Here is a 25,423-nt window from a genome sequence, read left to right on the forward strand (position 1 = left end):
GAGATGCCCGTGGGAGACCGGGAACGCCGCTCTCTGCTGACAGCGTGGCGAGAGGACACGCAGGCTTCACTAACGCTTTGCCCAGGCTGTTCTTAAAAATTTATTACTCTGTTGCAACATGAAAAATAAGACAGAGAAGTAATCATTAGTATAACTATAACTCCCCGTGCAATAGTCCCACTTGTAAATTGAGATTTATGATTGCAGCTGCCGATATTTTAGAGGCCGGTGCAGGCAGCGGTGGCAGTACAGCCCAGCTATGTGCTGCCCCGCCGCAGTTACAGTTTATCACAATCTGCAGAGATTATTGCAATGAATAATACACAACAGGCTGGCAGTGAAGAACTATTCCCGATCAAATGCTTCTGTAAACAACTGAATAAATAATATTGCTCAGCCCCTCTTTAGAGCCCTTGGAGGCCCAGGGAAATCTCTCATTACTCAGCAGGAGAGGCAGCGGGGGGCTTGGAGATGCCACGAGGGAGGGACGCAGTGACTCTGGGCAGGCACTGGACATCCCAGGGACTGGCACTTGCCAAGCAAACAGCTCATCCTGCCATTTTTTGGCAGAAAAGAAGGCTGAAACACTGAAAAGACCTGCTTATGGTCCCACAGCTCCACGAGCAGCCAGAAACAACCTGCTTGGACAGAGAGACAGACACAAGCCCAGACAGACAGGTATTGCTGTCCTCCCTTCTGCTTGGCAAGGCTTTTGCTTGCTTCTGATATTGAGTTGGCAGCAGGTAAAGAGCAGGTTCAGGGGCAGCCCGGCCCGCAGGCAGCCAGCCCCCACCCGCAGCAGGGATGGGGCGTTTGGGGCCGAGCCCCCCGGCAGCGGGGCTCCACGCGCTCCCTGAAATGTCAGTAAGTAATGCAATGTGATCAGGGTTGTGCGCCAGTAGCTGTAGAAAGGGCATTTCTCACACAGCTCGAAAGGATAAAGTTCAGCTCCACGCCGCCCCAGGTTCCCCCGCTGCAGCGAGCTCCAGCTCAGCTGCCACGCCATGCTGCCACGGGCATCAGGTCTGCAGAGACCCCCGCCCAGAGGGTGAGCAGGGGGGGATTCACCCCTTCCCCAGCACCCATCACACAGAAGTGTTTTATTTACTCTCTGAATGTCTATACTCCAAATACAGTCAGTGGAGGAGGAGGGACTTGAAAGGAGCTAAGGAAGGATTATAACCCTCCTCGGGCTATAAACCAGCCCTGCAGCAGCTCTCTGATGTTTCAGAGCCCTCACACCATGCTTTCCGTGGGGTGGGTGCCCGTGTGCCTCTGCCCAGACACCCGCAGGCAGGGAGCATCCCCCTGCACCGGCATCCTGCCTGCTCCAGGACCAGCTCCCAGGGTTGCTCCCTGCTCCCCGCAGGCTCTCCCCACAGCCGGGTCCTGGGGAAGGGCAAGAGAAGCAAAGCAGGAAAGTTTGCATCCCTGCGTCGGCTGCTCTACAGCATCTGTATGTGCAGGAATCGGCTCCAATTAATCCCCTCTCAGCTTGGCCCGCCCGCTTCATTACCTCCCCTTGATGAGAACCATCAGTGGGGCCTGTATGATTTTGCTAATTAGCCTCACTTCGTTTATCATTTCCATTTTCTCCCAGAGACGCTCGGCTTGCTGGGCGACAGCTTCATCTCCCGCTGAAACAATGCGGCCCCTTCTGTGCCTGTCTCACTTAGCGCTGTCACCGCAGCCATTATGAAATTGGGGTTTCATTTACACACTAATTAAACATTACAGCTTGTTCACAATTACAACATGGGGATGAGGAGGTAACTAATTACTTAAGAAATGAGCTAACATTTATCTCTGATTCCTCTCCCCCAGCCCGCTGCCCTCCTCTCCAATCAAGATTAGAAATTGTTGTTCGACGGCGGCAGCCCAGCAGGCCACTGCCCACCTCCGCGCATGCTGCATCCCCTTTGGGGGGCCGTACCTACACCCTGGCCTGGGGACAATCCATCAACCCCTAATTGCAGCCGGGATGACGGGGGGGCCGTGGCAGCGGCGTGTGGCGTTGTGCCAAACGGGCTGCACGGGGACGAACCACGATGCTAGGGATGCATCCGTCCCGGCTAGCCCTGCCTGCCGATGCGGCGTCCCTGGGACAGCCCGGCCATGGTGGCGGCAGGGACTGAGGTGCTCCCTGGGCATCACAGCCCCCTGCACCTACTGGGCTCTTGCCCTTCGGGTTAACGCCTGGCTCTGCACAGAGGCCGGGGACGCCAGCACACCCTCCATGACCCTGCTGATGGGCAACTCATCCTGAAAAGACATTTTCTTCAGGGAGGAATTAACATTTAAAACTGAGAACCATTAGAGTAAATAAAGCAGGCTGTCACTCGGATCAAAAGGCAATGCAAAGTGTGGGCTTGGGACACAAATGCGACTGGGGAGACTGGCCCTGGGGAGCAGGCAAGGAGAGAAAGGGGCAGGCGCCCCTTCGTTCATCCCTTGGGGTGGAGTGGCCGGCACAGGCAGGCTGGCGCCCCGTGTTCGGCCTAGCAAGGCTGGGTGCTGCCGTTGAACAAGCAACAGCCTCCTCGCACAGGCAGCATGGGGCTGCCATGTGCTGCTGTCGCAGGCAAGCAGTCCTCGCCTCGCTGCAGTACGGGTGGCTGGCGGAGGTGTAGGCAGCGGGTGGAGGGTGCAGGCAGGCTGCACCCAGACCTACAGATGGGTTAGAGGACAGGGCAGTGGAGAAGGGTGACAGCGACCAGGATTGTCTTGGGATGGATGAGAGGATGCATGGTCACCTGCAAGGCAGCAAGCTGGCTGGAGAGAGGCTGGAGAGGCCGGGGACGCTGCTGCGGTGCCTGGACACTGGTGCGGTGCCTGGACACTCCTGCAGGCTCTCGAAAAGGCAGTGCCGCTGCAGGGCTTTTGAAACACAAGAGACTCCCCCCATAAACAGCTCTAAGCACTGGAAATGCTCTCAGAAAAAATACCTAGTTCAGCACCATACAATTAAGGTTCTTTTGCAACTCTTAACCCGTGATTTTGAGACAAAGAAATTGGCCTTGGCATAATTTGAACTGCTAATTGCTTTCCTGATCCGCAGTCAGAGAACTGAGCCAGAGAACTGAGCCGACGCGCGGGCACAAAAAAATCACCTTCCTCTTCTGGGAGAAAATTCAGAGCTGCTCTCCAGGGGGAAAGGGATGCTCTCTTCTTCCCTCCAAGCAGCTTAAAAAATAATGATCAGGAAACAGTTAAGCAAAAGGGGGGTGAACTGGTGGTTTAAAAAAAAAAACTCACACCACTTTATAATAATAGTAACAACTCATTCCCATAGTTTTTATCCTTCCTGTCTTTAGCCCCCCCCCCCCCCCCCAAAAAAAAAAAAAAGAAACCCTGAGCTAAACTACTGACACTGGCTGGGAGCTTAGAACTGCCGCATCAAACAGAGCCCTTGAATCTCCTGAACATAATTGTGCTGCCCTCTAACCTCAACCTTCAATCAGTGCAGTGTAACTATCTCATTTTAGCCTACAGGACACACCCCTCTGCTAACTAGCAGCCATATTCTTCTCATTAGGAGACTGCTCTGGACGGGAGTGTGGAGGCAAAGCCGTTGTCTCTCTTTTTCTCTCCCTCTCTGCCTCTCTCGGCTGTTATATATGTACTTCTGGAGGGGGAGAGCACTAGCAGAGGGCTTTGTGGGTGCTGGAGATGGCCCAGCTGCCAAGCTCTGAGTCCCCTGGGCATGCAAATAAAGCCAAACTGCTGGTTCTTGGTTGGAAACACACAAGACCGGAGAGGGGACCCAGCACCGGTACCCCCGGCACCGGGCGGCTGGCCCCGGGGAGCTGCAGCTAATGGCTGGAGTGGGCGTCCCAGCAAGATGCTGCTGCTGCTGCTGTGCCCTCTGCAGGGCAAGGGCCCGGGGGGTCCTGCCTGCCGTGGGCTCACCCTGTGCGCAGAGTCCCCAGGGAAGGGTCCCGAGGTGGCAGTGCCGGGGCGCAGGTCCCCTGCCCATTGGGGCCACTGAGAGGCATCGGCAGGCAGGGAGACATGCATGTCCTGGCAAGCACAGGCAACCAGCAGCGCCAGCACCGTGCCTGCTGCCGAGGGGCAGGCAGGAAAGCAAGGGGCAACGCAGGGCTGGGGCGCAGCAGGAAGGTCTGCACACAGACAGCCGCTCTGGCCAGGCGGTTGCTCTCCCTGCACATTACAGGCCTATTGTAATTAACAGCGAGGCTAATTACAGCAGGAAAACTTACCCAGGGCTGCTGGGTGCTCTCCATCACTGGGGGGTTTTGCATCACGGCACTGGGTAGGGGTTTTTCCATGGTTAAAGATCAACTCGGCGCCACGGGGGGATGAGGCAGGACAGTCCTGTAGCCCACCTGGCACAGCAGCCCAGCCCAGCTGATCCCGCTGCATCTCTGGGCCACCACCTGGCCAAAAACTGATAGGAGCTTTTGAGCCCCTGCTTCATGCCATCTCCTCAGAGACCTCCGAGCATGCAGAGCAGACATGTCAGACCACAGCACTGGACATGGAACCTCGGTCCCAGCAGCATGGACCGGTGTGCCCACCCTTAGCAGTGACCATGACCCTCTCCTCCTACCTCCCCTCCAGGTCCTGCACACCTGTGGCACCCAGTTTGGGGTCCAGGCTGAGAGGAGCTGCTCGGGCTCTCGCTGGGTTTGAAGAACCCAGCTTCCAAGCTGGAGCCGGATTGCTCAGGACTCTCGGGGACAGAGGGAAACACTGTCGTCCCAGCGCCCACCCGCCACGGGGCTCTGCCGCAGGACCGGGAACAAGCCAGAGCTCAGGCGGTTAATGGCACAGCTGGGATCAGCCTGTGCAGTGGCAGCTGTGGCTTTAGGAAGAACCTCATGCTATGGAGGATAAAGAGGAGAGCAGATCCCCTCTGATCCCACTGCAGATCCACGAAGTGAGCAAGGCCACACTGGGAAAGGGCAGCAGTTTGGCTGGCGCAGCCCTCCCCTCTTGCCAGAGCCCTTTGCCCTGGGATTTCAACATGTTAGCAACTTGGGAGCGGCGGAATTACACTGATTTGTGTAAGGACGGGGAAAAACACAGCACTGGACAGATTTTCGATGCCTCGGTGCCTATCTTCCCCACCCAGCAGCATCTTCCCCATCCAGGCCTTGTCCCTAGATCCTCTGCTGAGTTATAATAGCTATTAACACAGTCCGAGTTCGTTATCTTAAACAGGCCACTCAGGACACGGGGCAGCGATCCTTAAACCAATTAATGTGATCCTTTGATTTCAGGGGAGAATGAAGAGGGGACTGTCAGCGCAGTGGTGAGGCAGGAGTTACGGGTCAGAGCCTAACAGCACAGAGGTGCCCGTTAGCTCTTAACAAGAGGCGGGGGCCGGAGGGCAGCTGCCAGACCTGGCTTCTGTCAGAGCCCTTCTCTGCATCCTCGGCCCTGGCCCAGCGCTGCTTCCCGGGCACCGGGGAGAGTGAAGGAAAGCAGCACCACGGCACTTAACGGGGGTCCGGATGCCAAAAAAGCCTGTGCTGCCCCATGCCCGGGTCGGGGCTGCCAGGAGGAGAGCAGTGATAGCACCACGTCGCAGCGCTCATCCCGGCACAGCAGGCATATGGCACGGTGGGGGCTCCCCTCTGCCGTGGCAAGGACGGCCACGGTGTCGGCGGTGCTCGGCCTGAAGGCCCCAAGCACCCTGGGGTGCCAGGGGCAGCATCACTCCACGGCTCAAAACTTTCCTCTCTTTCTTTCTTTGCTTGGCCATTTTTTAAAGCAGAAGTTCTCTTAGCGAAGTCTTTCGGGGGAGGTGGAGAGAGAGTAGGAAGCCAAAGAGAATCGTCTTGCTAGTCAAAGCCTTTAACAACTATTTTTAATATCAGGCAGAGGAGCAGGATTTTGAAATGAAACAGCCGGTGCCTCTTTGATGGGTGAGCTACAGATCTTGAAACAAGGTCCATTCCCTCCTCCTTCACTAACTAACAGCCATATTTCTCTCATTAAAGACAATCTGGCCGTATTTTCAAACTTCTTAACAAGGCGATCACAGTAATTTGAGATTTCTATTATCCATGCTCCTATTACAGCAGTCTTTTAAGCAGCTAGCTTTTTTTTTTTTGCTTTCTTTCCCCGACTTTGTCTCTCCCCTCAAACTGCCATCAGTGGTAATGACGTGTAGGAAACAAGAGCGCCAAGAACCATCTTTTTTTTCCCCTTCTTTTTGGTACTAGGTTGTGTGGGGGTAGCAATAAGGAATAAAATAAAAAGCAAAATGAAGTTTGGTTATCTCTTATCTGGAGTTTGGTTTTTAATCCGCCCAGGAGCGCAAATGAAGCCAATGCAGTACCTTATCTCCCCCGTTGATCACGGACCCCCCTCCCCAAAGACCCCCAGCTCTCTCCGCTTCCCAAAGGCGCCTGGCCACGGCCCCCTCCCTGCCCCATTAGTCCTTCACTGGGCTCTGCCAGATGGATGCAATTTGCATAATATCACCAGCGGAGGCTGGCAGATCAACTGGGGTCAGGCTCTGACATCTCCAGCACAGTCTATCTCCAAGTGCTAATTTGGACTGCATTGATCTCTCTTTCTGATTTCTTTGTCATTTACGTCTGCAACGGTTTGACAGGAGATACAGAGACAGACAAGGGGGGAAAAGAAGGGGAGGGGGGGGGGAGAAGAGGAGAGAAACAAAGATTGTAGTTACAGATGTCTTTAAGGGAAAAAACAGATTAATCCAAGGACTCCTCTGAGGGTCGCAGCTTTGAAACATCCTAATTATCCTATTCTTAAGAATTCCTGTACAGACTTAGAGGGGGGTCTTGTCAGGGAACTCAGGGGAATGGAAACTTGTTAAATTGCGGTGGAGTCTCTCCGGCTGGTGGCTACCCCTTCCCCTCCTGCACCTTGCAATCGTTTCTCATTAGGTGAAGCGGGAGGCAGCTTTAAACCGAACGTCCCTCGCTGACACAGCCTTCCCTCCGTACCTCTGCCACCACTCTCGTAAAGGCAGATCTTTGGTAAAACTTGGGCAGGAGTCTCTCCTCCTCGCAGAGGGGGATCACGGTGCTTACAGCCACCAGCCCCGCGCTGCCCAGGGAGGCCAGAGTCGGGACAACATGGATGCCCGAACCCTGGAGACAAGGGCTAACCCAAGAGGGACAGCAGCATCCTTGTGATCCCCCGGCATGCAGGTGTGGAAGGGCAGGTTTGGGGACACATTGCTGTTGCAGGACAGCATAACATTAAAAGACACCTTCCACTAGAGTCTGCTGCAGAGCAGGGCAGGCAATCTGTGCTCTTAATTGAGATGTTTATGTTCATTAACAGGAAACTCTTCCCCTCCTCACAGGTAAGGGAAGACGTGCTACCATTTAGCCTCGTCTGGGACACATTGCAGAGAGACACCAAGGCACCAAAAGAATCCATGGGGAAATCAAAATGTCACTCGGTGTTTTACGTCGCTACTTTCTACAGAAAAAGCTCTCTAGAAAGTTAATGATCTTCCAAGGCCTCTCACCTAACGCATGTCTCACTGTGTCGGAGGATGCATCACAGTGCATGGGAAGTGCTGCTTGTTACAGGGGCAGGAGAACAAGTGCTAGCAAAGATGTTTTACCTGCCCAGCACAACATGGGACAGGGCTTGGTCAGTGCAAGGGTTGTTCCAGCAGTGTGCATGTGGGATATTTTGCAAGGGTCAGCCACGGGACTGGACAAATAGCCAACAGCGGGATAGGTCCGAGGCACTGCAAAGGTCTCTCTAGTACAGATCAGTTCACATCTGCACGCTCCTGGGTTTGGGACTGGCTGACTGGTAAGACAGAGCACACATAATACAAACCATCAGCCTCTCCCCATGCTCCCAGTATGCCAACAACAGTTCAGAGTGATATGAAAAACATTTAAGAGGTTTCTCATCTGTCACTGGGATTGGGCCAGGTGTTAGGCTGCGGATCACAGCTGGCCTGCGAGGGAGGGAAGGACAGCAGATCTGCTCTTCTCGCCAAGGGAGACAGTCTCCACCGCTGGTCCTAAAACCAGAAGCCAGAGGAAGCGGGGTACAGCAGCAGCCATGCCAAAGGGCAGCTCCAGGATGACGGCAGCACTGTCCTGCTGGGGGTCAGCCAGGTCTGATGCTTGAGACAGACCTGCCCTGACCGCAGCTGTGCCTCCCAGGCACTGTGGCACAGCAAACAGCAAATAATCCAGATATCCCTCTTAAATCTTCAGTCTGACACCGGTGCTGCAAACGTAACTGCTTCCAACCAGAAGAGAGGGGCTCACGCCTGCCTTCCGCACATCCCGAGCGAGCGGGCACTGCCGCTGCCTGCCCCGGGGCTGCGAGGAGTACACGGTGCCACCCCAACTTTTCTCAGGCAGCCGAAGCCCCGCAGCCCATCTCACCCTCCCCTCCAAAGGCGGCTCCCTCCAGGGACCACGAGCCCTCAGGCAAGGGGCAAGGTGTGACGAACCCCTCACACCCCCCCGGCAGGCAGCGGGGTCGGGCGAGCGCGCGTGCCCCCACCCCAGCAGGCGCACGACCAACTTTCGGCAGGGTAGGACGGAGGGGTGAGTGCAGTCAACACAAACACTCAATCATCCTTCCTTTCTTTCTTCTGTGCCTCCTTTGTTAACTGCAGGAAACAGCTGAAAGACCTTGAGTTTCCCATTGTAGCGTGTATGGGAACAGAGCTGCAGTGATCAGAACATACCCCCCGCTGCTCCTGGGGAAAAAGGGAGAGCAGAATCCTTTCTAAAAAGGGTTTACGATTAGAAGAGTGTTCTGTCACTCTGGCGCACAGTAATCCACTGCGCCACCAAGTCCCTTCAGAGAGATGTCGAAAACTTAAATGACTGAAAGCAAAAGAGCCCCAGCTCAGGTTCCCAGGCAGCCAGACATCCTAATTATCTTTAGATCCACTCCCACATGGAGGGGAGAGAGCACACAAGAGTAAAAAAAAAAAAATAAAGGAAAAGAAAAGAAAAAGAAAGAGGGGGGAAAAAAAAGACTGTCACATTGCTTTTTTCTTTTTTTAAAAGCTTGTCTCCGCTCACTGCTTTTCCAGCTGTGACACCTCTCACGGTAGTTAATTAGAATCATGTCACCGCGTTAATGTGCTCTGACTGGACTCTGACAGACGCGCGTCCTCTAACCGGCCGCCCTGGCTGGCCCTCCCTCCCCACCCTCCTCGGGGATGCGGGGCTCGGTGCTCGTGGCGGGACCCCTCGCCACCCGCCTGCCGCCCTCTCCCCGCGCCCGTGGTCCAGCGAGTGCCCCGGCATGGCTGGGCCGGTCTCTGCACCCTGCCTCCCTGGGTGCCGGGACATGCTGCCCGGCTGCGACACCCGGCACGCAGCTGCTCCACCTGTTCTGGATCCGCCTGACCTTTACAAGCGCTAATTCAAAATGACACTGCTCATTTGATGACATTTCTGTTGATTTTTACTTAAGTCTCTTTTAATTATTTAACTCGGAGTCTTTCCCCTTCTGCCTTGGGCTGGAGCTGCTGTGTGTGGGGCAGTAGCCCCGAGGCAGCCCCGTGCCCTGCTCCGCAGCAGTGAGCCCCGTGTTCGGCTCTCGCTCTCGGCATACCCTGGCATAAGGATGGTGCGGTGCAAACGGCACTGCCCCCGGGCACGGCACCAGCTGTGTGCCACCTCTGCTGAGAAATGAAGAGCCAAAGAATGGGGTTTGCCTGCTCCGGGGGAGCATGGGGTTCTCCAAGGCTTCTCCCATCCCCTGGGAGGGACGGGGAGGGTGGGTCCAGCTCTGCCAGCCAGGGCCATGTGGGCTGGGATGGAAAGCGGTGAAAAAAACGGAGGGGAGTTTCACAAAATGCTGTCCCTGTCCCCTTGTTCCCCCTGCCCCGCTGCAGAGGAGGCAGGTGGGCACCAAGGCTGACCGGGGATCCCACAGATGCTGGGGGGCTGCAGGCTTCCTTGCACCCCCAGGAGAGCCAGGAAAACTAAAGAGAGGAAAGGAAAGCAGGGAAGAATGAGAGGAGGCTCAAATAAAGCCAGCAAGCTCCCAGGACCGCAAGCTGCCAGGACCACATGCTCCCCAGCACCTTGCAGGGCGAGGCAAAGCCTCATCAGCCCCTGCCAAGCTCCCGGGGGGAGAGTCGGCGCTGACAGCCAAAGGCACCCATTACGGCGGGCAGCCCGCCGCCTGCCACCGCACTTAGCGAGCACGGCCCTCGCCGCCCTCTCCTTCAATGTCAGCACAGAGAGCAGCCCAGCGCTGCCAGGACATGAGCAGGCAGAGCAGGCAGAGCGATGTGGGGAGAGGGACGGTTCTGCTGGGCAGGAGGCACCCCCGGCAGGCGCTGGCCCGGCTCCCCGCAGTGGTGGCAGCTCGAGGTAGTTAATTAGAATCGTGTCACTAAGTAAATGCGCTCTGACTGGACTCTGACAGACGCTCACCTATGACACCAGGGGCCAGGAGACAATCCACATCAAACTACTGCAGTGTGACCCTTTTAACACGAAGAGTAAACTCACTGCACATCGAGTTGAAGCTCATTAAAACTGTCTACTCTGCGAGCATCCCATTAACCTCACTGTTAAAAACACGCAATTCCTCTTCTTCTTTCCGAGGCCTAATTAATGCTCTGGATCAGGAACAATATCACACCCTAACCTTCCAAGATTTCCAATCAGTAAATGAAAAGAGAGAGATGGAGCCGGGAAGGTATGGTGGCTTGCTGGGTCGCTCGCCGCATGGGCTGCTGACCTGCCCAGGCAGGTAGGGCTTTTCCATTTGGCACGGCAGAGATCCCCACGGAGGGAGCACGGCACAGCCCTGGCCAGGGGGACTGTGGCACAGGGAAGACGGTGAAGCCCCGCGCAGAGGCTCACAGCTCACAGGATTACGCCAGCTGGTGTAAAACAGCCCAGCGAGGGCATCGTGTCAAGACAGGCGCTACTATGGGACCAGATCTCCTGGTCGCCTGGGATGGGTACTGCGGGTTCACTAGCAAGAGACACAGCAGCCTGGTTACCCTCTCTTCCCAAAAAAGCAAAAAAAACTCAAATCAGACATTTAGAACTAAATCTAAAATAATAATAATAATCTGTGTGCTAAAGCCTAAACTTTAAAGATTCAATTAAATTTAATTAGATTCAAAAAAGACCAGTAGCAAGGGGTAAGATCATGTTTTAAAGACAGTCAATGCACTGGAGGTGGAAGCAGAGCTGACAAATGAGAAACAAACTTTCCCAGCAGCAGCAGCTACTTCTGCAGATTTGGAAACTTCTTCCTTTTTTCGGTGTATTTTCAGTTCAGTAACTGGCTTGTTCAGAGCTGAGAAACAACAAAGGACTGAAAAAAAAAAAAGGTGTGCCTTTTATCTTTTCCATAATCAGGGAAACAAACAAACCAGCAAACAAAGGTGGGAGAAGATGAGATGTACTAATTCTAAAATCTTGAAAGGGTGGTTTCCAGAAACACTCCTTCAACTCACCGATCACTTCTTGCTTTGGTTTCATGCACCAAGTGTTTTTAACTAGACAGTATTTTGAAATTTACTTTTCCTTCTGTATTGAGCACATGCAAGGGAAACAGGATTTTACTAATAAAATCAATTCAAACTACTGCTGGGGTACTTTAGCATGGCATTCCAATTTTCCTCCAAAAGAGTAATCATGAGTAATAATTTAATCACCACCTCTTTAAGAACAAATAGTAATTCACCATTTTCCTAATGTAACAAATCTCTAAAAACTAAGACTAAAGGTATATTATGTTACAAAATCGATCAAAATAAATGTAGCAAAAATAGAATATTTGATGAATAAAAGAATAACCAGATTTAACAACTGGGCAGTGGTAAGGAGAGCTGCACTTGGTTTGATAGGTGCTGGTCAGTAAAACTTGAACATTTTTCAGGGAAACAGGTAAAAAATAAAAAAGGCAAAAATAGAATAAAATCAATTACTGAATCCAGGTGATCTGCTGGCTGATTTAAATCACAACTAAATCCTGGGATGTTAATCCTTCAGATTTATATCAGTCTCTGAAACTCAGCAGAGAGACCCCAACACAAGAACCCAGCTCCCCTGGTGTGGAGCCTGTGAACGCTGGTCTTTGCGTGACGAGTGCCAAGACCCCCATTACAAGCTGCAGCTCATTTTTGGCAAGCAGCATCTCAAACACATGTTTTAAGAACGGCAACGTGCACACATCTGTAAGATGAGTAACTTCTTGGCAAGACTCAACTTCAGTTTGTTGAGGGCCAAGAAAACACCAGACAAGAAGAAGTTCCTCACCCCAAGATCCTACAGCCCACACTAGAGCTGACACACATTTAATCCATGTTCAAAGAGAGATGGAAGCTGCAGAAGAAAGTCCTCTCCAGTCCTCAGGGCCACATTCAGCCCAGAGGGAATCCTTGGAGCTGAAATACCAACCCGAGAAAAGGCATGAAAGAACAGGTTTCACTCCCCTTTTGCTCCTTTCCTACTTCCCAAGGATTTCGTGCATCCTCACTCTCTGGAGCAGGACTTTCCTACCTCCTTATTCTGCCCAGCACTTCTCAGCAAGCTGAAATATTGACATTTCCCCCCTTCCTTTACCTTTTCCCTCCCAAGAAAACAACTGCACCAGACCTGCACCCATCCCACCCCAAGGCAGCTGTATTTGCAGTGTATGCAAATACACTTTGGTGTATTTGGTGACACAAACCACTTTTCTAACCCCTCAACAAGATTTTCAGCTCACTCGCTCGCAAGTAGAAACCAGACGAAAGCTAGAACGTGAGCTCTGTTCAGCAACTTGCTGTATGCGCAGCCATATGTCCCAGGGGATGTGGTGAGACTCCACCGTGCTCCACCACGAGCCCCTCCTGCCCGCACGCACCAGATGCTAAAGGTGAGGTTCCCATCCAGAATCTGGCCTTGGCCCTGCAGGGTGTCGAGTGCCCTGAACTCCCAGATTTTGAACAAGACAAAGGAGAGGAGATGAAGCACGGAGCGGGACTGGTCCCAGAGCATGCCAAGTGCAGGGATTTGGAGCAGATACCTGCTGAGCCAGTGAATCAGAGAGCGATTTGAAAACAAAGCAATACACAACCGATCAGGCAAGACGGCAAAATTCCTTGCAAATTGTTTGCAAAAACAAGTGGCCATCCACTGCAATTTTTCTGTCAGATTTGAAGGGAAACATCCATGTGGTACATTCCTGCATAAGCGAGCCGAGGCTTCACAGGACTGCCTGCATCCCCCTGGACTGCTCCCCACGCTGCCAGGAAAGGAGCTGCACGGACACTCTCTTGCACGGCACAGTATTCATGAAACTGGTGTGGCGGGCTAACACATTTCCTTGCTGCTGCCTTCTCAGCCCTCTTTGGTTTGCAGACTCCTGGACATGAGTGACCCACAAGGGCCATGAAAATCAGAGGCTGACCCTGGTTACACCTGCCTTGGGCACCCCTAGGGACCCCCCTCTCAGCTCCCCAACTTCCCTTGACCCAGCTGCACCCCAGGACCGACCACAAAAGAGAAGGGAGGCTCTAGACCGCATGGGAGCATCCCCAGAGCCACAGCCAGCTCCCATCTCACCACAGGCAGCAAGAGGCAGGCAGGCAGGCAGCATGCTTCACCATTCTCCACTCTCCTCTCCAGCAGCAGTCCTTGAGGAGGGGTCATTTTATTCAGCTGAGTGGGCAGGGCTGTGTCAGGAGCAAGGCTCCTTACAGCCAGGGAGGGAAGGGGAGGGCAGCCCTGGGCAGGGAAAGGGCTGGCTCCTCTCAGCCCCGAAGCAAAAGCAGTTGAGAGCATGAAGGAGGACAGTGGCGAGGACTGCTCAGGTCACAGGGTGACCGTCAGCAATTGGGATGACTGTGCCCAGTCCCAGTGGTCGATACAGAAGGACTCCGCTGTGGAGGACTGACACTTGCTCCACAACGAGGCAGCAAAGCCGGACCCAAGGAAGCCAGGCCGCCTCTGCAGTGAGCAATCCCTCCTCGGCCCTTGGCCTGAGGACCTCTCGGGCTGTCACTAGAGCCAACACTTGATCCATGCCTAGGACCTGAAAAGCCAGCAGGCTGGGAAACGAAGTGGCCAGAAGGCCAGGAGGCTGGTGCCCTGACAAAATGCCAGGCAAGGCATGTCTCCAGACACCAGTATTGCCCTGAGCCTTCTCCTAGGGGGGACACTGGGCTACCAAGCCCCAAAGCCAGCAGCCCTGACACCGCAGGCAGCAGCTGTGCCTGGGGCTCCCAAGCTGGCCGGGTGGAGAAGCCGTTCTCCCCAGCTGCCGTTCAATGAGCCGTGCCTCCAGCTCAAGCCACCAGGCACGGGGTGCCAGCGGCTGCCGCCTCTGCAGGCAGGCGGAGGATCGCAGACACCGGGGACAGAGCTGCTCTGGACCCAGCCCAAATGGAGCAGCCAGCAGGCTGCAACACACAGGGCACGTGTGTACCGTTGGCGGTGCCAGGGAGATGGAGACCGTCACACTGCTGGCCTGGCATCCTTCACAGCACCCATGTAAACCCCATTCCGAACAGTGTGTGAAAGGCAGGTTTGCCACTGGGACGGAGCGCTGCAAGAAGGGAGCTTGGCTGCTGGGCCTTGCTTCTCCATGGGCAATCTGCTCGTGGCTCACCCTGTACTGGGGAGAACCGGGACTGCTCCCCCACAGAGGGAGTTTGGCAGAAATGAAGAAGCAAAACCCTCCTAAAGGACTGGAGTGGGGAGGGACATGAACAGCATCTCTCTGAACTCCATCAGGCAGAGACACCTGTGCAAGACAACAGCACCGAGATAAACACAGGCAGAAACCAATGGCAGACAGATGATACTCCAGAGCTGGGGACGCTTTGTCAGAGTAAGAGATGACAGCAACAGAGAGCTCTTGCCATAAACAAAATGAGGAAAGATGAGGCACAAACCAACCCTGCATTCCACAGGAGACTCTAGGAAAAGCCCAAGCCCCCAGAGCAGGACACGCACACACAACTCCTGCAGTCCCCGCTCCCTCCCCGTGATCCCCCCAACATGGCACACAAGCAAGGCAAATCTGCTCCCAGGCAAGGAAGCAAATTTTAATGCTACCTCCGTCAATAATGCAACCAGATCCATAGTTCAAAAGGAGCTTGCTAATTAAAAGCTGGTGAGCTTTAAATAATTCATCTCCTTAACTTGGATTGATTGGAGAGTTTAATGGTTAGAGACTTGAAACAATATTAAACAGCCTCCTCAAGGCCCAGGTAGCCGGTGACTTTTCCAAGTAAATCTTACCTCCTTGCAAACTTTAATGCTCACAAGTCACCGTGGATGAAGGGCTGTGAGGCAGAGGGAACACCTGACTGCTGGTCTCCAAGAGGTGATCCAACGCCCCGCAGAGAAACAAGACAGGCAAGAGTGACGCAGCCCTGAGTTACAGCCCTGCCTACGGCCCAGTAAATCTGAGCTCCTGCCCATACCGCAGCCTGCTGCTGCCCCAGCTTTGCACCCCCAGCGTTAAGCAGCAGGCAGGTATAAGGCCTCAATGTCCCAGGCCAGGTCTCCCTCCTCATATCACTTTGATCCCTGGTGCAGAGGAGCTAGGGAAAACATGGAGCTTTGCCACTCTGCATGGTAGTCTCAGCTGTTTATCTTGGAGCAGGCTGTGGGACCATGAAACTCATCACACGTGTGAACAAACGGGACGATGATTCAGTTCTCCAGCTGGGGCCATGCATCTTCACTCTGCAGCATGTTTCCAGCCAGCTCCCGAGGCTGCGCCGCCTGGCACAGCCTCCTTTCCAAGCAGCATCCAGAGCAGCTGGAGGACTGGTCTGAGAGCATCCCGCCCAGCCTGGGGACCCCTGCCCTGCGCTCCAGGCACCGCACAGGCCCTGGTGCTGCCCACATCCACCCCCAGCCCGAGCACTGCCAGAGCAGCCAAGGAAGGGAGCAGCTCCCCAGCCAGAGGGACGGGCAGGTGTGTTTGGCACACTGGGATGTGCCAGGGACAGAGAGCTCATCCTGCGTGCCCACCCTGCCCTGACACATCTTCGTCCCTTCCACCAGCCAGAGACCCCACAGCCCTTTGGCTGGCTCCCAGCATCCCAGACTGGACCAGCTCTCGGGAACCAAGGCATGTCCTGCGCGCCTGGAGCAGCAACCGTGGGGACAGGAAGGGTGCAGGGCAGCATCACTCACCTATCCCGCTGTGAGGCCTCCCTATGTGCTGTAGGTTCAGTCCTTTGTTCATGTCTAAGAGCCCGTTCTTTGGCCAACTCCCCATGGCAAAGCTGTACGCCTGGAAGAGAGAAGCAGACGGTCAGACTGGTGCACAGCCCACATGCAGACACGTTTCGGTGGAGCACCTTGCTGCTGGCAGCCAGCTGTGCTCACTCAGGCCTGGCTGCTCCCGGGGCCGGCGTGGGTCTGCGTTCACCATGTTCAGTGCGGACCTGTGCATCGCCCTCGCAGCAGCTCTCCTGGAGCCACCTGCACAAAGCACCCTCACTCTGGCCTGTCCCACCTGATGCTCCTCAGAGAAGAGGTGTCCAGGGCCTGCTCCTGAGCCTCATATGGGTGACAAACCTCATGAGGTTTGCTGGGCACTGTGCTGGATTGGCATCACCTGAGGCCACCTTCGCTGTGCTGGGGCGAGCTGGAGGGTGCGAGTTCATCCCACATGTCGCTGGATTGCTCCAACATCATCCCCCCAATTCCTGCTTCACGAAGGATAGGGTTGGCAGCAGGAGTCAGGGGGATTTGGAAAGGGGTGCCCATGCCCAGGCTGGCCTGGCCGGCAGCCCCCTTCCCCTCCAGCAAGCACAGCCCTCCCAGCCTTCCCTCTCCTTTCCATCCCCAGACCCCAGTTGCCTCAGGGCTCTCCATCACTGGGAGAAACCCCACTGGAAGCCAGCACTGCTTACCCCATTGCACAGAGCCCACAGCCTGGCCAGAGGGAGCCTGCTCCACCCCTGCCACGTCCTCCGGCAGGGCTCCCAGCAGGACCGAGGCAGCCGGGAGCCTGGGCAGCACAAAAACCCACCGGACAACGCAAACGTGAAGGCAGCTGGGCCTCCGTGTCACACGCATGGCTGTAATTACAGCCTGACAGCCACGTATCTTCTTCATCTTGAGGAATTAAGCTCAGCGCCGCATTGTGAGCAGTAAGAAGGGCGTGTGGGCTTAGCGTCGCTCATGCCGGCGCTATCTCTGCTGCCATGAGGGCCATTGTCCCCAGATGAGATCAGGTCAATCCAGCAGCCCCTATCTCCCTCCTGCAGCTAACCGTGGCCACGGCGCGGCAGGGCATCGCTGACACCCTCTGTGGGCTGCAAACGCCGGGGGAGATGCTCTCTGCAGCAGGAACGGGGCTGAACTGGGTGAGCAGAGCTGAGCGGTCCCCCCCACCAGCCCACCACCCACCTGCCTGCCAGTCCCTCTGCCTCCACTACCTGCTGCTCTGCCCAGTGCGGGCAGGGCCGGCCCTCGCACAGCCCTCGCTGCCAGCAGCCTCCCAGGAGCTACGGGGCTTGGGGGAGTTAATTTATTACTGGCCTACGTACCCGTTCATGCTGCTTTGTTACTCCTGCCTTAGCAAAACAGAGGGCTCCACAGATAATTAATAGACAGCATTGCTAATCCTGTTGGGAGATGATTAGCAATTAAAACTCCTAATTAAGTCTATGCATAATTCACTGAAATTACACTTTGTGTACACAATGAGGAGCTTTCCTTAGACTTCAACAAACATGCTCTGGTATCTTCATCGCCATGGCTGTGATGCAGGCTGGCCAGCCGCAGGGCAGGGGGGAGCCAGGGGTCAGGGTGCAGGATGGGACCCTGCCACCCACCTGCTGGGTGGCCCTGGGTGACGGCGGCAGCGGCTCCGTGTGTGGCTCCCTCTCCTGGGCTCCCTCCCAAAGAGCAAGCTGAAGCACAGTGCAGGAAGGTCCCCACGATCAGCATCAGTGGGTCCAGGCCTGGGGTCGCCAGCAGTGGGGGGCATCCCTGGGCAAGGGGTGTCCCCACACGCTTCGGGGGAGGACACATGGGACGAGGAGGGAGCAGGGCTGTCCCTGCACAGGGACTAGGCAGGCTTTGAGCTACTGTATCGCAGGCTGCCTTCCCAGCCTAGACACATGCCTCGGACCCCAGCCAGAAGCAACCGAGGGAGCACAGTGGGAGGCTGGTAGGATCCCAGGAAAGCCACGGGGACAGTTCTGGAAGGCTCCTGACAGCTGGGTGCCAGTGTCAACCCCAGCCTGCCTCCCCTGGCTCCGCAGCAGCAGCAGGGAGCCGGCGGCATGTGCCCCAGCCCCAGGATCGGCACCGAGCCCATCTTTGCATCGCGTTTCGCTTTCCTAATCAAGGTCATTTGGTACAGCCGCAATACCTGAGCAAACTAGCTAAGCAGCCAGGGTGGAAGTTGGCCTGACCACTGAAGGTCAAGTGTGCACTTATGCATATTCAAAGCTGCCTGCAGGATCGATCGGGTTTTAATTGTTTTTCCTGGGGTTTTGGAAGGAAGTGCCAGGGGCATTGATCAGTCCCAGACGAGGCCACTCACACTTTGGGGCTGGCAGGGACCGTCACTTTGCTGCAGGCAGAGGGAAATGCGGGCAGACAGGCAGAGATGAAGGGAAGCCAGGGGAGAGGTCAGCCAGCCCCGGCCAGGAGGAGGAGCCATCGCTGGGCTGCGTTGGAAAATAAAGTTTTTTAATTAAAATTGGCAATTCTGAGCCGCCTGCCGGCAGCAGCCACACAATCAAGAGCGAGGAGCTTTGCTGTTTAATATTTAAAGACAATGTTTAATCTTTAAACAGGAAAGTTCTTCTTCTGACTGTTAAAGCGAGGCAGAAAGTGCCGGAGGCTCCCCGACGCAGGGCTCCCCAGCCCGCCGGGGTGGCTGTGGCAGCCAGCTCGCCCCTGGCTCACCGCAGCCGCTGGGAAACCAGTGCCATTCGCAGCCGCTCTCCCGCCGGCTCCGCCGCCGCTCCAGCCCCGCATGGCTGCCGGCAGCGGCGCAGACCCCTGCCCCTTCAGCGCTTATCCCTACGGCAAACCGTGAGAAAGTCTGAGATGCCCCTGGTTCATTCACAAGCTGAAGGATTTAAAAAAATGCCATGAAACCGTTTTTGCCAGAAAATCACACTGATTGGTCCCTCCCTTTCGTTCACTCCTGGTGTTGCAGGGACTGGGTTGCTCCCTTCTAGGTCAGACACTGAAGCAGGGCCAGGACCCTCTGGCATTTTATTTTCATCTGCATTTTAATTGATAAAAAATGCAGACATCTTTTAAAAAAGCTATTTTTAAATGGTTTTGGTCAAAATTCTGATTTAGAGACAAACTCAGTGCCTCTGATATGCTAAAACTCACCCACAATTATTTCCATTCACACCAGCTCCTAGAAAGGTCTCCCTTTTTTCCTGATTTTGTTTGTAATTCTATGAAGGCTACATTTACCTCCCTGCCAATGCTGCTCTGAAGTCAGATGATTATTAATTATATTTATTTACTTATACAATCCCATAGGCATACACAGCAGTTCACAGACAAATACCGCCCTGGGTCCCTGATGTAGGGATCACGAATCAAAGGTAAGCAGATACTCCTATGATAAATGTGAGCTAACAGCAGCAGGAGATTAGGAACATACTGTGTTTCCATGCATAGAGCCAGCACCACAGATAATCCACACCCTGTTAAAAGTGCCAGTATGGGGAGGTAAGTCCTTAAGTAACCCATACCTTACATAACCTGCAGAAAATCCAAAAACCAGAAGTGGGGATAAGACATGGGGTACAGCAGCCCAGGGCAGGGAGATGCTGTGTGCGCAGAATCACAGCATCTGGGGCTGGCTTTATAATAAAGCAAAGAGGGTCTGAGATCATCCTCCTGTTGTACCGGCTCGCAAAACTTCCTGGTGGCCATGCTGCATCTGCCTCAATTTGCAAAGAGCCTGAAACAAGAGCTCCGCGGACCACTTCGGGTACCGCTGGGCGTTAAAGATGGTCCTCTGCGCTGGGACAGGAGCACACGGAGGGCACACCAGTGGGGCTGGGCAGTGCAATGGCGCTGCTTGCAGGGGAAGAACAAGGGTAGCGTTTGCCCAGTTCTTGCAAAAACGCTGCCTAGTTTGGCACCGAGTTCGCCCTGCCTGCCCTTGCTGCAACCCCAGTGCAAATCAGCCCCTGTCCCCAGCAATGCCGGGGCTGGCAAGGCGGCAGGGCCAACACAGCCGGGTCCTGATGCCCCACTCCCTGGAGCTTGTTTGGGCTACACGTCGCAGTTTATAAGCAGCACAGCTGCAGAGAAGATGTTCCAGGGGGTCAGAAAATTCCCAGAACTGGAACTTGTCAAGCTGATGTATTGATCTAAGTGGACTGAATAATGCTCCATCATTTATTTATGGGGAAGTGCCGGGCACACTTCACAAAAACTGGTGTTTGGCAGTCACATTAAGGCAAGATTTAATGTCCTGCATCATGCAAACAGGGCACCTGCGCAGAGGTCAGGATGCTCGCTTCCACGGGGAGCCCCACAAATCCTTCCCGTACGCACAGGGAGGGACAGGGCTGGTCCTCACGGAGCTATCGTTGCTCTGCTAGGGCAAGGCGACGCTGCCGACAGAGCCAGCCCCGTCCTTTCCACACGTGCCGATGCTGCGACTTGCTCGGCCAGTCCCCAGCCCCTCTGCCCTCCACTAAAGCTGCTGGCATTGCACTGCTCTGGGTGCTTTAGCTGAAGGGGAGGAGGGAAGAGGGGCTCTGTGCTTTGCAACAGCACAAGCGCGTCCACAAACCACGGCAGCAAGAACTGCCAGGACAGGCACAGAGCCTCCTCCTGCCCTGCCCAGCCTGGCAACCCTGTCATTTTTCATGTCCCATCAAAAGGTTTTAAATGTTTCACCCGCTAATTGTAATTTTAATATTAATATGGACACTTTCAGGCAGCGAGAAAATATTTCATTTTGGAAAAAATCCTCCCAGGAGCAAAGGGGCTCAGCGGTTTGAGAAGATGCTGAAAGGTGGGTACTAAGGAATAAAAAAAAGTGTTTTTTGCTGAAAGTTCCCGTTAAGAATTTCAAAAAGGCACCTGAGAAAAACATGTTTTTAAACAGACAGAAAGTGGCCGTGAGATCTCCCCGGCTGCCCTCGGCTTCGGCAAGCAGCAGGCGCCAGCTGTGCTCCCCCAGGATCAGGCCGGGCACAGCAGCCTGCCGACTGGAGCCAACCCCCCTGACATTTTTGCAATGGATAAAATGACTTTGCGACAGCAAAAGCGTCTTCCTCCTCTTGTCATGTCAGCTGTGCGCCGCGTCCGCCCAAAATAAGCATTTCCCTCTAACTCCCCTCATTCCGCTGCTGCCATGGTGAGGTGTCAAGGTTTTATATTACTTTGTATGGTGGGAAGAAAAAAAGAGGTCATGTCTATGACTAAGTGGGCTTTTAAACACAGCTTAAAATGTTTTCAGTGCCACCCAGTAACTGTAAGGTTTTGAGGTTGGGGGTGTCTTGGAGACCATCCCTGAACAGCACCCAGGACACTGGGGACTCCAGGGTGGTCCCTTGACATCCCATTTTAATTGCATGCCACCTCAGGGATGGGAGGTGGACATTTCTTGCTGGGATTTCTTGCCACACAAACTTACCAGAACGACATAAGGCAAATTTAACACCACTGAGGGCCTGACCCCACCGTCAAATCATTTAGTAGCAAGGCTGCTGGATCGGGGCTGAATGCAATTAAAGAAGAGGCAGGTAATGAATAAGCAGCTTGCCAAGCCCCAGCTGACAACGGCAGAGCTCCTCTGTTGCAGGGAAGGCACGGAGGAAAGCTCGTTCGGCATTACGGAGGCACGGAGCCCGGGATGGCTCAGCCCTGGCAGTGCTGGAGCCTGCTACCCTCGCTGGCTGTTGGGAGGCAGAAGCTAAACCCAGGTGTAACATGTCCCTTTTAAGCAGTTTAGTCAGAAGTGCTGCTGCATTCAGAGCTTTTCAAGTATTTTTAAATTACTTACAAAAGCAGGATTAAACGATCAGGAATTCCATTTAATAGGACAAATAAAGAAATAACAATCTACTCCATCAGCCCTGCGAAAGGCAGGTTTGATTTAAGAAAAAAAAATAAAAAAGTAAGTATAAAAGAGGGAGAGAAAAAAGGAAAGGGGGGTGGAAAAAAAAAAGGATAATGTGTGTTTACTCAAGCAAAGAAAAAAATATTTAAGTGATGTAGGGGAGAAGATTGCGGTAACTAGTGAAGAATAACATCGTCTGCTTTGCTGTCAAATCACACAAGAATTTCAGTAATAGATTCTCATTCTGACACTCAATTCAATTCGAAGGTGATCCTGCTTTATCCCAACACATCAAATATTAAACACTCGTATTAGCCAGGGTACCGTCGCCTTTCCTGGCTTAGACGCGGCAGGAAGCTTTTCCCCCTACTTTCTCTCACTCACTATAATATTCTCAATGTTATCTAAACATGCCTTCATACACTGGGGTTCCTTATCAATCCCATTTGGGGGGGGGGTGTACTTAAAACGGTATTAGTTTGGGGGGCTTTTATTATTATTATTTCCAAAGCTTTTCAATTTTGTGTGGAAAAAGCTTAGAAAAAAAAGGCGGAGGGAGGGGAGGCGGCGAGAGAGGGAGAGGGAGCGCGGAAGCGAGAGAAAGTATAAGAAAGGGAAAAGCAGCCAGCAGCTCTTGTTTGACTGATGCCTTTCAACAAGGGCAGTCTAGCTTGTCAAAGCCCGGGCTCGAGATGAATTGGCATATCTATTCAGCCTGCCTCTGGATGTCATGCAATACAGTTTCATATTCCCAGATAAGGCATGATAAGCAATTGCTGCCCTGACACCAACTCCATCCATCCCTGCCTTTCTGTCCACGCGTATTACAGATCTCTGCTGCGCCGCTAATAAGAGGCATTTAATTTTTACAAACGCAGCGGCAAGAGGGGCTTCCAGACTGACCAGGTACAGCATTAACACCATCCACATTTAATGACTTTTTCTCAGTGCACCGAGCTCCCCGAACACTCGTGAGTGGCACTGGATGCACGGAAACAACTTCTGCCCAACGTGGCACTCACCAAAGCCTCAGGTTAAACATCTGTGCTAATAATTAAGGGGTGGGGGTGATGAGAGCAGAGGGCATTTTCCTCTGCCAAATAAATCTGCAGTGCCACCGAGCAGGAGGTGGTTTGGCTGGGGTTTGGACATGGGAGGACGCAGGAGAAGATGCGAGCGGTGCCCTTTCCCAGGGAACATCCCTCTCCAGAGCACAAACCCCCTGAGAACTGCGGGGCGAAGGAGAGGGGCCGACACACCGAACACGGGGACACCACGAATGGGTCTGGCCCCACATAGGCGGAAGCAGGTGCTGCCTCTGGAAATTGCCAGCACCCTGCAGTGGGAGGATGAGATCTGGACATAATCCTCCCAGGTTGCTGAAAAGGTGCTGGGACCCTGCCTGGTGCTCTGCCCTCTTCACACAGTGGCACTCGAAGGTTTTTCAGAGAACAGTGCCACACAGCCAGCTTCCCCCGTGTCCTGGACAAGCAGGGAGCCCTCGGCACACGAGCCACCTTGCCAGCTCTACCTGGCCTTGCCGAGCAACCTTTGGCAAACCCAGCTGGTGTCTACTTCAGTCCATTTGCAAAGCTGCTTGTTAAAACAGCCACTTCTTTATGCCTCACGTCAGGCAGTAAATTAAACAAATAAAATGATGAATGGTCTATTTTTGGAAAGGTGAGCGCTGGGCACACAGGAGCTGCCTGGCTCTGCCCACCTTTGGGAAGTGCTTTACAGAGGCGAGGTGCCCCCAGTCCATGGGAGGAGGACAGGTCAAGCTTCAGGGAAGGCAGCAAGGTGTCAGATAAGATGTGGAGGATGCAGCATAACTGTACATGCTTTCTCCTTATTAAAATAAGCAGCCCATGCCATCAGATCTCTGTCCACAGGAGCACTGTAAAAGGGAAACTGAGGCACACAGTGATCTCACGGCTGGCCCTTCTTCCCACCCAGACACACGTCTGAGCAGCCTCAGCCTGCCCATGTCCTGACAATACCTCAACTCAGCCACAGCCATGCAAATTCACTGTCAAAACTCCTATCAACCTCAGGAGGGGCAGGATGGACCCTGCAGCCACCAACAGCACCTCTCCAGGGTGCATTTGGATGCTGTGGCCCCGTCAGGCAGCAGGGAGGTGGCCCTGCCGCCGTGCAGGATTAGCACCTGCCCTGGCTTAGGCTGCAATAGAAACATGCCGGTGTGCCTGACTCTGGAGTGTCAAAGTGCCAAGCGGTTTAGGCTTCACATTTCCCTGTGTTTGAACAAGAACAGTCTCTGCCTTACTCCCAGGCTAGGGATTATCCTGGATAAAATGTTCTCCACTGCTGTGTGCTCTGAGGCTGGTGACACACTAGGTTAATGCCATGGAGACCTCGGTCAAAGCCCTGGGTTTGGTCACAAGCAAAACAAAGCTACAGGTCTGGGTCCCTGGAGGGCTGGGAAATAGAGCTGGGGTGTGCACAAGCCAGCACTGGCCCAGGAGAGGGGACAAGCAGAGCCATGAACCACCAAGAAAGCAGCTCAAGGATGGGGGCTGCTGGCAGGACCATGGGGGTCTGGGCTCGGGGTCAGGCGGCCAAGCAGAGCATCGCAGCAGGAACCCAGGGGCTGCTGTGGAGACAAGGGGCTGGAGGACGCATGCCCAGCACCTTTCCCAGTCTGGGACAAGTGGCCTTGCCCTTGAGCTGCAGGTCATGTCTGTTTGAACAGGGCTGCCTTCTTGCGGTGTCCCGGCATTTCTGGCTGCACCGCAGGGTGACCAAGACCCAGGCTGGGCTACACTGATGTATGCAATCAGCTCCCAAGTGCCTGAAAGGCAGAGACACACGATGACATGGCAGACAGCTACCAGGGAGTACCTACATGCGGCTGATTTACCCCTTGAGCCCTAGGAAGGACGGGCTCACGTCCTGCGGTGCTATCCCCCGGGGACTGCCCCAGCCCCTGTGGGGCCAATTCAAGCAGGAAAGTGGCGCTACGCCTTTCCCCACCACAGCACTGTGGCCAGCCGAGCGAGGAAGCTGGGTATGACACCAAGGAAAACCCGCAAACCTGCTTCATGGATGATTCACCGCAGACATGGCTACCTCTCCACACAGACAAGAATGGACTAGTCTGATTCTGGCTGCTCCTGGGGAAACGGGGGGTTCAGGGGGAAGGGGAAGATGCCTCCAACGGTGCTGGAAAACAGGCAAATGTTGGCACTGCCCTGAAATCACCGTCAGCCGTCAGCCTCTTCATACATGAGGACAGAAAATGGCATGACGGGGCCCCAGCAGATGCGCCATGCTGCAGAGCTGAGCTGTTGGGGCAGCAGCGAGGTGGACACGTCTCGCCCTCCTTGGATTTAGCTGGAGATTAACAACCACCAAAGAGAGCTGCAGTTTTGCTATATTACACGAGGGTGGGTAACAGTATCCACCCATCACCCCCTTCTCT

The 25,423-nt window shown here is 54.3% G+C and overlaps 1 protein-coding gene across 1 annotated transcript in view; it reads right to left on the reverse strand.

The window, feature by feature from the left end:
- ERI3 (ERI1 exoribonuclease family member 3) overlaps positions 1-25,423 on the reverse strand; it is a 136,269-nt gene that overhangs the window by 22,589 nt on the left and 88,257 nt on the right. The window contains exon 7 of the mRNA XM_050901260.1: positions 16,104-16,203. Coding sequence (XP_050757217.1) covers positions 16,104-16,203 — 100 coding nt within the window. The remainder of the gene's footprint in view (positions 1-16,103; positions 16,204-25,423) is intronic.

Source organism: Gymnogyps californianus, chromosome 8 (assembly GCF_018139145.2).
Source record: "Gymnogyps californianus isolate 813 chromosome 8, ASM1813914v2, whole genome shotgun sequence".
NCBI lineage: Eukaryota > Metazoa > Chordata > Aves > Accipitriformes > Cathartidae > Gymnogyps > Gymnogyps californianus.